The sequence below is a fragment of the Apis dorsata genome, unplaced genomic scaffold (genome assembly GCF_000469605.1).
Source record: "Apis dorsata unplaced genomic scaffold, Apis dorsata 1.3 scaffold_139, whole genome shotgun sequence".
In the NCBI taxonomy this organism is placed as follows: Eukaryota; Metazoa; Arthropoda; class Insecta; order Hymenoptera; family Apidae; genus Apis; species Apis dorsata.
The window spans coordinates 88,615-103,578 of record NW_006263431.1 but is presented as its reverse complement, the minus strand read 5'-3'; the positions used below and the strand labels follow the sequence as shown (position 1 = coordinate 103,578).

The 14,964-nt window shown below is 35.8% G+C and overlaps 1 protein-coding gene across 1 annotated transcript in view; it reads left to right on the top strand.

Moving 5' to 3' along the window:
* The first annotated feature begins 12,882 nt into the window (after positions 1–12,882).
* The window catches only part of LOC102681325 (ELKS/Rab6-interacting/CAST family member 1-like), a 9,249-nt gene continuing 7,167 nt past the window's right edge, over positions 12,883–14,964 (top strand). Inside the window, exons 1-2 of the mRNA XM_031509337.1 lie at positions 12,883–13,885; positions 14,800–14,881. Coding sequence (XP_031365197.1) covers positions 13,829–13,885; positions 14,800–14,881 — 139 coding nt within the window. The 5' untranslated portion in view covers positions 12,883–13,828. The remainder of the gene's footprint in view (positions 13,886–14,799; positions 14,882–14,964) is intronic.

Here is a 14,964-nt window from a genome sequence, read left to right as displayed (position 1 = left end):
CGATTCATAATGAAATGATAGATTTGATTATAATAGATTTCCAATTGCTAATAAATTCAGTATAAAGAATAATTCTGTATAAAGGAATGATAGAAAAAGAGTATGGTTGTTCGTGAGTAAACTTCATTCTCCCTTTTGACCTCGTTAATTGTCATATCGCATCTCGAACTTGAAGCTCGAACTCTCTGCGGTGAGAGGAGCGATACTGGTGTGTGGGTGGATCGCGATGATTTACGAGAAGCGTTGTTCCGAGGCTCGGACTGGACTCCAGAGACGCTTTGCTGATAGCGTCAGAGCCACATAAGTCATCGAGACTATACGTACGAGTCTCTCTCCTTGTCTCAACTTCCCTCTCTACCTATATTCTTTTCTCCTTTCCTCTTTTTTCCCTCGACGCGTATCTTCTTTCTTCTTCCCCTTCAGGCAGTCTCTTTCTTCTCTTCATACTTTTTCTGATTTCTAGGTTAGATTTTCTTTGTCCGGAAAAGTGGACCACGTGAACGATCTCTGTTCCTAATCTTCTTTGGCCGTCCATTATCGGAACCTCAATTATAACGTGGACGATACGAACGAAGAATTATAATTGCTTTCTATGTCGCACATTGGAAGTGGACCCTTGCGTGTCTCGACGATGAATCGCGCACATTGGAGGGTTCTAGGATAATTGACAAATATTAATGTTCCATTCGATAGTTACGATAAAAGGAACGCGAGATAGATAGAAAAATTCAAGAAATATTGTGTTTTCGTAAATATAGATTATTTTAGTAAAGATATTAGAATATATATAATTGTGAATTAATAATTGCTAGTAATTTATTTTTTGCAGTATTTGTATTTTGTATAATTATGTATAATATTTAAAAAATTCAATTAAACAATTAAAATTTATATGAATCATCTATGATTCAATAATATTAAAAAGAATTCATTAAAAAAAATATTAAAATATTATAATTTATTTTAATATAAATTTCACTCTCTGCTTAATCTAGTAACTTTTTTGTAAACGATTCTTTCATATCAGTAGTGTTACATTATGCTTACTATCACATGGATGTTTATTTCAAAAACCACGAAATTCTAAGATGAACTTGTGAAATAAGACTCGAGACTGATAGGCGTGAAAGTATTCTCGACCTCTTCCTTGCATCTCACGACATCTCGAATTACCTATCTCCTCGACGTGTCAGCCAACGTTTTGCGTTTTACCACGGCAAAATTAGTTCCTGGATTTACGCTCGCGACGCGAAGGAATTTTCTGCCTTTATGCTACTCGAGTATGATCGGCTCGTAATTAACGCGAAGATTGAGCAGAGTTTTTGGTTCGAGTTAAGGTAGAAGCGTGAGATACGTATAGTGAAATATAATGGAAAGTGTGTGTATTTTATGAAAAGAGGTTAGAAATTAAAGAGAAGATATTAATTATATAAATGTTATGTGTATATGAAATAATTAAATTATAAAATAATCAAGATTACTTGAATAATAGAAAATACAAAATATTTCGAAAATATAATATTTAAAGTATTTTATATAATTATATGTTTCTTAATAGCCATTTTCAAAATAATGAAGATCTGATTCTTAGAGTTTTAAGAAACATATCATACTAAGTATGTGACAAGAGGAGGTTAGATTTACGAATTGTGATAATAAATAATGGATCAAAGGACAAATCGTGATGAGAAGTCAAGTGCTGCATTCTAAGATTAAATAAAGTATGGTCGTCTTTTGCGGTATGTCCCAATTAAGACTGATTTTCTCCGTTTCCTTTCCGGTATTAGTGTCACGGTGAACGCGCAATCTCAGAATCTACGGGTATTGTGTGCCGACCGTTCGTCCACTTTACAATCCACGCCATGAATATTACATGGCTTCTTACCCAGCGGAAAGATAATTGTCAAGAGTTCTAAATACGGCCAGTTGTAGCCGGGTGGACAGAAAATGCATAATACATAACGCGACGAGAAAACGAAAATTTACGACGCGCATGGCCACCGTTCTGCCGTGCTAATCTACTGGGTGACTCGCCGCCGACTGAATTAATTCGTTTGCAATGCCGGTGAAAACTATGATTACGCGCTCTGTTCCATGATTCGATTCGTTGCATCCCAGTGCTGTTGCTGTGTAATTTTTAACGATTAATACGAATTCCTGCGCGACTTGCCGTATCGTAATAGAGTCAGCTTATTTCATCTTTCTGTGCAGTTAGAGTTTCCTCTGTAGGTCTGATTTGATCGTGTCAAGAATTCAACAAGAGCATCATATCACGTGCAAGTAAGTGAAATTAAGATTATGAAACGATTGGCAATTGGAGAAAAATTTAAGATTAAATGGCTTTAAATAAATTAGGTTATCACGAATCATTTTCGAAAATGGAATCAATAAATTTGTGAACAATTGAAGTAAACAATTAAATATTTACAGACAATGTTAAATCTTAATATTCAGAGATGTAAGAGTGTATTAGAATAGGATTCGCATAAACGATACGATCTTCGCGGTTGGTCAGATACGACTTACTACGATGCTTTTTGCATCCGTTGCATAGATTTCCCGCTGTTAAACTGTATGACAAGTATAAACGATGATTTATAAAGGGTTTATGTCTACCATTTGCACATGTAGCTCAAGACGTGTCTTCCACTTTCTACCTATTAACCGTTTTCTTTCAACGAAGACTGGGCTGATTTCTTATTTCAAAATATCGGAGACGATTTAGCCTCACGGGCACGATCTATTTTCCGGGCATAAATCACGTGATGAACGAAACCCTGCGTCATTTTTGAAGATAGTTATTATATCGACGAGACTGGATAACCTGTAATTAAGGACCTCTTGTTTTCATTCGTTCGATACTATTCTTTAATGAGAATTCGAAATTCAATTCCAATTTTGACTAGAATCAAATTTATCTTCATTCAAAAGATTTGCTTAAGCGTGTTAACATATTTTTATATATAAAATATGTTAAAATATGTAAAATAAAATAAATAAATATTTGAGGTTATATATAATATTTAAAAGATAAATTTAATTTAGAATTACGAATATGATAATAGTTTAAAAAAATTAAAATTATAAAATCACAAAAATTCTATATAATTCTAAAATTTTATTTATTTATGTTTTATATTGCAAGATTATCATTTTCAGATAATGCTAACCCTCGAGACTGAATTATAATTCTATGATAATTTAGAAATACATTGCAGGTGACTCTAGCGTGACCAAAAGTGTCCTCTTTAAATAAATATGGACTGAAGCGGAACAACCCTTGACGAATCAGCAGGTGTAAGAATTTGTACACCTGAAATATATTCTAAATTAAAAATCATCTGATAATTTTCATGCAAAAGTATGAAGTTTTCATTGCAATAGTTGTATGTGTTATACAATAGATCTACTAAAACTACTTTTTATATTATAATAATATAAATTTAATAATTAATGATTCAAACACAAAATAAAAACAGTTAACAATAATAATTTTTTAATTACTTAAATTTCAATAAATTCCCAACTTTCTCACATATTAATACAAAAAAATATTATGAACAAAATTATAATTACAAATATATATAATTTTTATTTTTAATTTATTTTTAATTTTTAATTTATTATATAATTATAAATATATATAATTTTCAAAAATCGCTTCACTTTCGATCTAACCTCTCCAATCTCGTCGAAAATTCCATTCAAAACATTCGGTTAACGCGCTTTCATCTCGACTCTGGCAAAGAAATCTGTTCGCGTACAGGAAGAGGCACGTAAATTTCGCCGGGATAAACTTTTCAATCCTGCAGACCTTCGTGCCACTGACGAATTGCGAGCGGCCATGCTGTGACAGATGGATCTTCGTCGGACGGTCGACGTGTCCGCCCCCTTTCGCAAGCGTTCCCGATCGACGAACCGCTAATTTTCTCGGACAACCGCAATAATAATAACCCGGTCAGGGAGGGGTCGCATTAAAATGCACCAATAACAATCCTTAACCGGGACGAACCCTGTGATTACTTACGGATAAATCTTTGCCGTCAGTAGTCGACAGATATCTAGGATCTTCTCTAGAACCTTTCGAAAGGGATCACGGTGGGCCACCATCTTTCCTTCTATACATTTTTAACGAAGTCCCTTTTTCACGCAATTTTGCCAACAAATTTCGCATCGATCAAACGCTGGCAAGGCTGACAATGAGATTAAAAAGTATGGCTCTGTTCTGATTCTAGTTTGAAGAACATTAATTTATATGGTCGTTTTTAATAGGTTATAATTAATTCTTGATATTTTATTATAGTATAAGATCTTCCGAGAATTCGATTTTTTTTTGTATTGCTGAAATAAATTTTTTTTTATTTTCTTTTATAAGTAATATAAAAGAAATGATTGAATATAATAATTAACATATAAAGTTCATTTTTACGAGAGTGTATCATTAATGAAAAAAAAAAAAAAAACTAAGCAAAAAATTTCCTTTTGCTCAAGATTACTTATACTTAATATAAAAGAGCGAATAAAAAAACAAAGGTAAGAAAATTTTTGCTTAACAACCCGTCATTAATCAATCATTTCTTAATGACAACATATTCAGGCTTACTTTGAGAAAAATACATGATATCAGGACTGCTCGTAGAAAGGATACGGCATCCTAACCCGTATCGATAGAAAAATCGAATTAAGAACAAAAAAACGGCCATTATGTGTTCCACCAGCCCTGTTCTAAAGAGACTAAAGAAGAGAAAGAAGACAGAGGAGGAGAACAGGTTCGCTAACGGACACCTCGACTACCAATTTACCGGGTGCACGCAACTAGCCGGTCATATTTTATTTACGATATAATTGAGATATATTGAAAGCCGAGATACAGACGTCCAACTGTGTGTTCCTGCGAAAGAACGAACACAGACGAACCGTAATTTGAACGTTAAGAAGAAGAAGAAGAAGGTTAACGCGCATCTTATTAGTCTGGTGAAATAGGTGAGAAGGATCTTTACTCGTATTAAACTTTTCCTTAAACTTGCTTTTCGTATATTTAATTTTATAATTAAATGGAAATTTAATATAAATTAATCGTTAATTAATTATAATTAATAATGTGCATACATTGACGATTAAGTTTAATTGTATATCATTCAACGCTTAGAATGATCTTTTAAAAAAGATCAGTGATATGGTATCCGAGAGTTAAGCGTCAGAAATGCGCGAAACTTAGTTGGGGAGGGTAATCTCCCCGGGCAATCTGTTGCGTTGTCAGGAGAAACGGAAAGAAAGTAAATTTTCGCGGAGATTTCCTCGCGAGTCCAGGAGTAACTCGTCGGAAAGTTAAATTTTAAAAGCGTTTAACGTCCACAGATCCTCTACCGGCTCGCCTCTGACTTGGGGTGAGAAGAAAAGCAGCGGTGCGAAGACTATAACCCACTCCGAGCGATCGTCAAATTTTAATATCCTCGTCGTGTCGATTTTCCATCTTGACGCAATGATTTCTCAAAAAATATCTTCATAATATTTTTGATAATCGTTTATCAAAAAATACGAAAATACTCGTTAAAACCATGGACGATACAAATCGACATTCATCAATTCCTAATTATCCGATTATATTCCCAGTTCAAACAATCCTCATCCCCGAGAAACATTATCGGATAATTACCGAATTCGACAAAGGCCACGCTAATAGACCAACAAATTATTAATGTCCTCCTGGAATAACCCGCGATTCTGTTTGTTCGTGTCCCGTTAGCTGGGAACAAAGAACATTTCCCTCCGATGCTCCAAGGAGGGTTAAGGTTATAAATAGTCTTCAGCAGGCAGTAAAGAAGCGACTGCGAAGGGGAAGTTGCTCGAAAGGAAAGAGAATAAGGAAAAGAGAGAGAGAGAGAGAGAGAGAGAGAGGTGAGTTTGTCAGCGCGAGCCAAATGAAATTGTATTAAAGTTTCACCTCGTAGCGGGCTTGAGATACTGGGTAGAGGGAAAAAGGATGGTAAGAAGCGTGGGAAGGGAGAGGGATGGAAGCAAGACTGGGAACGAGCAAAACGAGCGGGCCAGGATATTAAAGCTTGTCGCTTTAGGACAAAATGAAGGCAAGAGTTCGGTACGCCTCCGAACAACACTTCTCCCCCAACACAGGGAACACCATGGAAATATAAGATCCTTCGAAAGATACGCGCTGTAAACTGTTTTTATACCTTAATACGTATTTATGCGCCGTCAGCGCCACCGCTTGGATGGAATTCGCTAGAGCGGATTCGTTCGTGCTTCTTATTAACAGTCGCTCTCGTTTCTATATTTTACGTTTCTCGTACTTTTACTGGGAAATATTTTCATTTTTCTATGGCAGAACGAAGCGAGTTTGAAGAAAAATGTAAAGAAATGATTGGTGATTATACGCGATGAAAATAGTTTTTATATTCGATTTGAAATTTCTAACCTCTAAATCGGTGTTATAAATCAAACTTACTGCTTTTATACGAATGAAACGACATCGCAGGAAGCGTAATGCGTTCTCTGGATTTCTATTTGATTCTATTTATGATTTCTATTAAAACGTCCAGGAAGAATAAGAAAAGGGAAAAGAACGAGAGACAGGACGTCGACGGTTGTATTATTTCCTGAATATTACATTTGTGACTAGCCGTGGCGCGATACGAGGCGCCACGTTCGCTCCGCCTTTCCTAATTTCCTTCGGGAAACGCCGGGAATAATGTCGCTCGCGGCTGCACCTCTCCTGTTTCCTGTGCATTATTCATCGAGACTGAAATTGTCTTGTTTTTTTCTCTTTTCCTTTCTCGCTTGGCAACGAAGCTTGAAACTAAAGGAAACGTTTGTTTAAAAGTAGCAAGTAGAACATTGTTGGTGTTAATTGTGAGGATTATGGGATCGTATAATCAGAGAAGCAGCAGTGATTCTTAATTTTTAAGCTATATTTGACATAAAATAATTTCTCGAATACAATATCTTCAACGAATGAAATAGCGGTCGAGTCACTCCAGCCGATTTGTCGCTGCTCTTGTGTCCGCGATGCAGATCTGAAAGACGCGGATCATGCGTCCGCCTCGTTAATATGTGCGAGGATACGGGTCTGATTACGCGTAAAGCTTTCTCAGGTCTGGTTCTATCTGCTCGCATCAGAGGCAAGAGAACCTGATACGGCCACGCCGGTTATGTATATCCGTGCAGAAGTTCACAAAGACGCGAACCGACATCTCAATTTTTTTCCACGGAAGATAAGATTGTCCCTGGTCACTGGGACCACTGGATGCTCCACTGTTGGCAAGTCGATCCACCTACCGGCATCGTCAGTTTACTGTTCCTACGTGACAACCTTCTAAAATGCCAGATCCGGTAACCTAAGAATGACTGGTGAACCTTTATGCAGGATAACAAGCATAATTCTGAGAGTTTTCTGAATGAGAAATTATCTTGATCATTTTAGAATGAAGAAATGTTTTCATCAAAAGTGTTTGTGTTTTGATGCAGTATCTCGAGTGTTATTTTCTATTCAATCTTGATTATTAAATTATGATACAGGTATATACACATATATTATACAATGAATTAATTATTATAATAAAATTTTATATCTGCTATATAATTTTTCTTATTCTCGATTAGCAAATAAAGAATGATATAAACTGGATGAAAATTTAAAATTTATTCAATCATTTACTTTATTATTCATATTTTTGGAAGCACCATCTGTGATCTTTTGAACCAATATCACAACGATATCCTCAATCCGTTCCGTCATCGAAAAATTCCTGGGCAATTTATTTTTTGCTCGCAAATCACTTTGCCCATTAGTCGATCCTGAAGAAGAAGAAGAAGAAGAAGAAGAAGAAGAAGAAGAAGGAAACGAAGTAAGAAGGGACGACCGCGAGAAGCAACTGTCGGGACGGTCGAAAGGTGGCAGGCAAGGAGACGGTGGAACGAAGGGTAATCCTTCCACTGATGTGTGTTACGAGGTCCACCCGCCCGCGCACTCATCATCACTGAGATAATGGAGTGGGCGTTACACACGGAGGAGAGATGCTGGATGGTTCGAGACCCGGCCAAGTGTGGCTCACAACAAAAACCACCACTCAATGACCCTGGCCCAACTTACACGACCATAAAATCATCCTAGTTCTCTTCCACCCCGCCTCTTCTCTCTTTTTATCTCTTGTTCTATTTCTTCCTATATACGTACAATGATGTACAAGAGTTTGAGATATTTCTCTTTTTTTATATTTTCTATTCGATGATAGAAATAATATAAATAATATAGAAAAGAATAGTATCCTAGAACAAACTTCAACTTATAGAATTAAAATACTAATAACAGAAGGCTTAAGATGATTTATCTATATAAAACAACATTTGTTTAAATCTATATATGCATATAATACATATTGCTAAATTGATAATTTGATTAAAATATATATATATATAATCGAATATAAAAGCTTAAGTAAAAATCTAAAGACCTCCTTCTTGACCATGAGGAAAGCTGGCCCTCCGAGGGCGCAGCCCCTGTCGTTCAATCCGCGGATGTTCATTGGCTCGAAAATTTTAATAACCCCAGCAATGATAGGTCGAAAGAGTACGCATGTCCAGCAGAGTGTCACCGGGAGGCGCGTGTCGCCACGGCTGGTGACATACTATTCCTCCTTCCCTCTCTCGTGTCACATCCCTGCTTCTGTCCCTCGATTCATCGTGTCGCAGCGCAGGGAGGACCTAGCTGGGATTCGATTACGGCGCAGGCGCGTTTACTCTCTTAAAATATTTTTATCTTTTGTTCTTTGAACGTGTCACTTTCTGAAACATTAATGATAAATATAGAAGCAATAAATCATTTCGATTAAATATATAATAATATCTAATATTAATCTAATAATACTTGATATTACATAAATACTCCTTTATATAACATTTAGTATTTCTTTATAAAGTTTATTTTCTCTATTCCTCTAAATCTCGTAATGCAGCGAAAATATAAGAAGTGATTCAAGTGAATCAAGTTGTACATCCAAATAAACTAAAAAATTCAAACCTTGAAGAAGGTTTCCGTCTGTACCATAAACTTTCCTAAAAGTCAACTATCTTGAAAGAACGATGAAACAAAAGGAATCACCGGGAAGAATTCAAAGGCGTCGATTTTCGGCGTAGCTGCAAAAGTATGAAATCAAGAATAGTCCGCTATAAATTCCAGGAGGACGGGAGGAGCGTAAGGCGTCACGGGACGGCGGGGAAAGGCGCAGAAGACGAAGATCCGCGAAGGACGGATGAGGTGACCCGGGAGAGAGAGGTACTCGACGTAGTCCAACGTAGTCTCTTGGATCGATACGAACGGCGCGCGCTGTGTCCCCGTCTGCCATTGGTCATAGCAAAACCTAGACGTGCCCGGTTTTCTCCTTTCCTCCTGCCTCTCTCTTGTCCTCTTCGCCCTCTTCCGGCCAACCACCCCTTGGACTTCGTCTATATCCAGTCGACCTAGCCGGTCACGACTACCCCTCTTACCTCTTTCATTCCCTTTTACTTTGTTTTATCCTTTCTATCGGGCGGTTCTGTCTTTTTATCTGTAATAAAATTAAAAAATTATTTAGTAAATTTGAAATAATAAGGGAAAAAATTAATCGGAATTTCTGATTGATAAATAATTTGAGTATTATTTTCAATATCATAAAGATATAATTTAAAAATGTGCTAAATAAAGCGATTATTAAATTATTAATTTTAAAATAATTGTACAAAATATTTGGATTAGGTTAGAATTTACAAATACATTATAAATAACATTACGTAAAACTTCATGGATTGTAATGACCTCCGGACTTAATAGGTTAGGTGAACGGGACAGTCCCACGATGATTGTCAACAAGCACCTTCAAAAGACATCAACGACAATCGAGGACAACGACGACGACGTCTGTTGCAATGTTGGCTTCGTAGCTCCAGTCGGAAACGGCTGTTGAATATGGATGAGTGGAGCTGTAGCGGACACACTCTCATGCTTGCCACGCGGAGACATAATTGCCTTAATTAACGCTAATATGTTAAGTCTCGCTGGCTTCTTTTGTTCATCGCTAGGCTGCGAGTCAACGACGCATTCGCCTAGTTAGTATCACGGTGAACGCGAGCTGCGCGCGATTCTTACTTGTATCTAGGCTATCCGTATGAAATATCGACGTTTGCATTCAAGATTCATAGATAAGCCTTGGATGTTTAATTGCTAGAAAAGCAACGATCGCTTTTAGACGGTAATTACCGGTGTCGTGTAACACCGTTCGCTGAGTTGAGTAGCAAAGAATTCGTTTCGTGTGCAGGAAAATGGAAAATTAACCTGTAAAAATGGTTGGTTTAGATGAATTCGATTCGAAAAGAAAATTTTTAAATAAATAATATTATTATAGTAGAAAATAATGAAATGCGATTTGATTTAAAGAACAAATGTTAGAAAAATTCAAAGATAGAAATGAAATAAAATAATTTGAAAGTAAAGAACAACGATCTATGTTACCTCCTGCGCCATCTATCAAATCACTATCTCCAACAATCACTTTAACACGCTCTTCTTCGTCCGTTAACTCGCTAGGCGTCGCTAGAGTTTATCGAACTTTCGGTGCAGACGTCGCGTCAGTCGCACCGCGATTCCAGTGTGTGTTCTACTCGCGTTTTCTTTACGAAACGAACGGAATGCATAAGTATTTCCGGCGATGTTCCAGACCGCGCAGGGAGGATTCCCGATGCGACTTCCGGCTGCAAGGCGAGCTAGTGTCCTTAATTACCGTGTCGGTTCATGAATACGATTGCCGCGCGACGCAGCTCACCGCGGCACGGAAGCTAGCGTGGCGTCACCGGTTGTTACTTCGCTCATGAATTTATGTATCTGCATTCTCAAACGCGGTTCGAGGCACCCCGAAGCAGAAGAAGACGAAGGAGAAGGATCTTCCTTTCTCCGGTCTGTAGCCGCTTCCTTTTACCCTTTGGCACGCCTCGGTACCCTCGAACGATGTCGCGAATTCGTAGCGACCGGATAAGCACGACGGTTGCTCGTTGCTTTATGTACAATGGTCCACATCCGTGGAATAGTTGAGTGAAGTGAAAAATAGAGGTTAGGTTTGAAAATAGATTTGCAATAGAATAATAATATAAGAAAAAGATAGAGGTTAAGTAAAAAATTATTAGAAGTAAAGAATAAAGTTAAGAATTAAGTAAATTGGAAATGAATTTATTGCGTGAAATTTAAAGATATTTTATGTAATAAAAACTTTGTATTCTAAAGTTTATTTGTATCGCCAAAATTATGAAAGGATTTCATCAGCCTAACATATGATCTTGCTATGATCGAATATAATGATTAACTTGCCAATGAATCGAATCAACTATAAGGATAATCGTGGGACGTAGAATAGCTTTTACACACGCGGACACAACTCGGCCAGGAGTATACGTAGGATATTATATGGGTGGAAGCCAATTATTCGTGCAGCTGACCCTGAAGGCAATGATAACTGCGGGCGGCACATAATTTTGAGCACCACGAGCCTGCCGCGGCAGTACGTAAGTCTGTCGGTCTTATAATGAAGATATAACTGAACCGACTGCCGAGACATCTTTACGTCCGAGAATGCATGGGTTGTTACTTGCTTATGATGCTGGGGACCGCGATACTTATCCTTCGATTAGCTCGTATTTTTTATTCTTATTTTTTTAATCATTTTGTTTTTCTCTTTTTCTTTTCTCATTTTTTGAAAATATGTTTTATTCTCTTCTGTTAACATTTCGTTGATACATAAAGTTAATAAACATAAAATTAATCTCAGCAAAGTGATAAAAATTTTAAAAATAAAAAATATATTTACTTGTGATTGTCAAAATAAAATATTATCAATTTTTCGACATTTTTTATTCTTCATATTAAAAGATTCTGTAGTAAAGAATTTTTCGACAGATTTTAGTTTTTATATATATAGAATAATTTAAATTTAAAAAAAGTTAAATATATATCTCTGAAAAGATTAATATTTAAAGATATTATTTGAACGAAGAGCATAAAATTTGATAAATATATGATATCGAAGATCAGATTATCAGATTATTAAATATCTGAAATAACAAGATTTCAAACGTACCAACGTAACATTTAATTTTTATCATTTAAAATTCCTGTGCTTGTGCATCTCGAATAAATATATACGAGTTGAATATATTTTTCATTTTTCATTTTTCTCCATCCTCGCGGCAGGACGCGAATTATTATGGGATCGCGTGCACAACGCGACGAGCCGACGAGAGGAATGATTAACGGTTACGCAGAGCTCAGTTTTCCAAAGACAATTATTTAACTCGTCAATATTGAACAGCGTTCAATTAGAGGCGAATTGAAATGAACACCGCGGAACACGCTTGGAGCGGCCGCCGACGCTGATACAGCGATACCCGCGTTGGTTTTGAATCCCCATACATAGGGTCCGCGATCCGTAAATGAAAATCTGTCGACGGAACGCGAGGGATATTGAATAACATTTATTCATCCGAAGGGATATCCGCGTTGAAAACGAGGACGAAACTTTTGTTTTTTTGTTTTATATGTATATGTATGTATATATACAGGGTGATAAAAAAATATAGATTTTAATGTTTAAAAATGACACGATATATTAATTAATTTTTAAAATTAATTTTCATGAAATTAAAATACAAATTAATTATATATAATATATGATAACGTATACAACTATAAATATAAAACTAATATAAAAACCATAATATCAATTTTTCATACTTATAATTTGTGTGAAGAAATTACATATGATCGACAATTCATTCAAAAATTAAATCTCAATTTTCATAATCTTTCATGTCTTATTCTCTTTTGTCTATCATCTTTTTCTTCCTCGTTCAGTTGCCCCAACTAATAATCTGACTTGGCACCTGTGTATAAAATTGGCTATGCATTTTTCCATTAGGCTTATACCGAAAGCACGTTATAAATTATAGGTGTACTCTTGAAGAGCTCAATAAAACAGAACCGAAACGAATCTTGACGACTCAATTATAATCATATAATTATTAAACTTAAATGATGTGATTCATTGGAGAAAGCCATTGACATTAGATTTCAAATAAAATTAATTGTGAATAGTTATAATAAATAAATAGTTTAATCAATGATAATTGTATCAATTGAAAATCAAAAGACATCACATACATCATCCATTGAAATCTCTCTTCAAATCAACATTTCACCAATTCCACTTCACTAACTTCACCTAAAACCACTTTAAATCTCACAAATACATACAACTTTCACAATTCCCATTCGAAATAGTCCGACCCGCCTCGCAATTCATAATAGATGCGCCGAGCAGCATCAGCGAGCCACGAACGAATGCAACATAACCTAACGTAACGTAACAAAATGGTAAAAGTAGCTGCGGGCCATCGAGAGTCCGGTCGTTAGAGACACGCCCATGGAAAATACGAGGCCTCGTGAGCCGCTTGACATTAAAATCACATTTGCCGCTTTTCCACGGAATCCGCGAAGCTCGCTTATTCATCGATTATGGCCTTAGACTCGTGATGTGTCCGCCACGGCATTAAATGTAATTGAACAGCGACATTTACGCCGTCTATAAGTGATTTTGTTGTAGCCTTGACGGATTGTGCGCCATCTAATTCAGTCGTGCGCGCTTCTTCCTCGTGTGTTATATTGTATCATAATGTTATTTGTAATTAAAATAATTCGAGACTCAATTTTATATGGATGTGGATGTGTTAAATCATTGGTTTGAATCACTTATGCTAGTACATTAAATATTTTCTTGAAGAGATTATAAAAGTTATGACAATTGATGGAATTAAAAAATTCTTTTCTTTCAAAGAATTGAAAAGTTTACAGGTATTTTAATTTATATTAGAAAATAAAAAATGATCTAGTAATTTATTATTTATTCCTCCGTCTATGATCTTAAAAAAACACAACCTGTAAAGTCTTAATAAAATCATTCGATTCTAACCTTAAAAACCATTCCGCAATTTTCTCTATATACAAAAACGTTTATTTTTTTTTACGATTAATAAACCATCCCTGTTAACGTGCACCTTAACGCAATTTTCCTTTTATAACTTCGCCAAAAAAAAAATATAACACGTAATTCGTTAATGACATCAAATGAAAATATGAACGTTCTTGGGGAAAAATTTAAGAAGCGAAAGCTTACCCATGTACTTACTGGCACACCACGTGCCACTGATTCCAAGGGAGACTTTATGGTATTAAAACTCTAACGATCCCTAACGAGGGTAGATTCCCTACTAAACAAAATACGAGGCGTGTCATTAATGACGAAATCTTACTGTCTCCCCTTTTTTTTCGTTCACGATAGAACTTCTTACGGCTCCCTATTGTCTTAGTTAAAAGGATTCGACTATAAACACGGATCTCGAAATTAGCCATAACGTCGCAACTTACGTGAAAAATCTTAGTAGTTATTTGTATAAGGATATTGTTTCCTAAAATGAAAATGCATTAATGAAATTGTTCTTTTATTTATAGATTATTTATTGATATTTGTATTCTATATATTTTTAACTTTTATATACATAATTGCGAATAATTAAAAATTTTTATTGAATATAAAAATTATAAGTTATCTCAAAAATTGATAACAATAAATAAAAATATTTTTCTTCTTTCTCCCAAATCAAAACATTTTCGATAACATTTATTCCACAATATTCTAAAAAATAATTTTAAATCGAATGATCAATCCCAAATCTTGCAATAAACGTTATCATTATTATTCATTACAGAAGAACGAGAGAAATACGATGAATCGGGAGCAAGATGCCTCTTTGTTGCTCGCTGGCGCGCAAGAAACGCGGTCCGTCGCAGGTTAGTGTATCTAATTACCCGTGCCGTTTTACGTCAACGATTTGCAATGATTTACGGCGAAATTGTAACGGCGACCTTCGTTC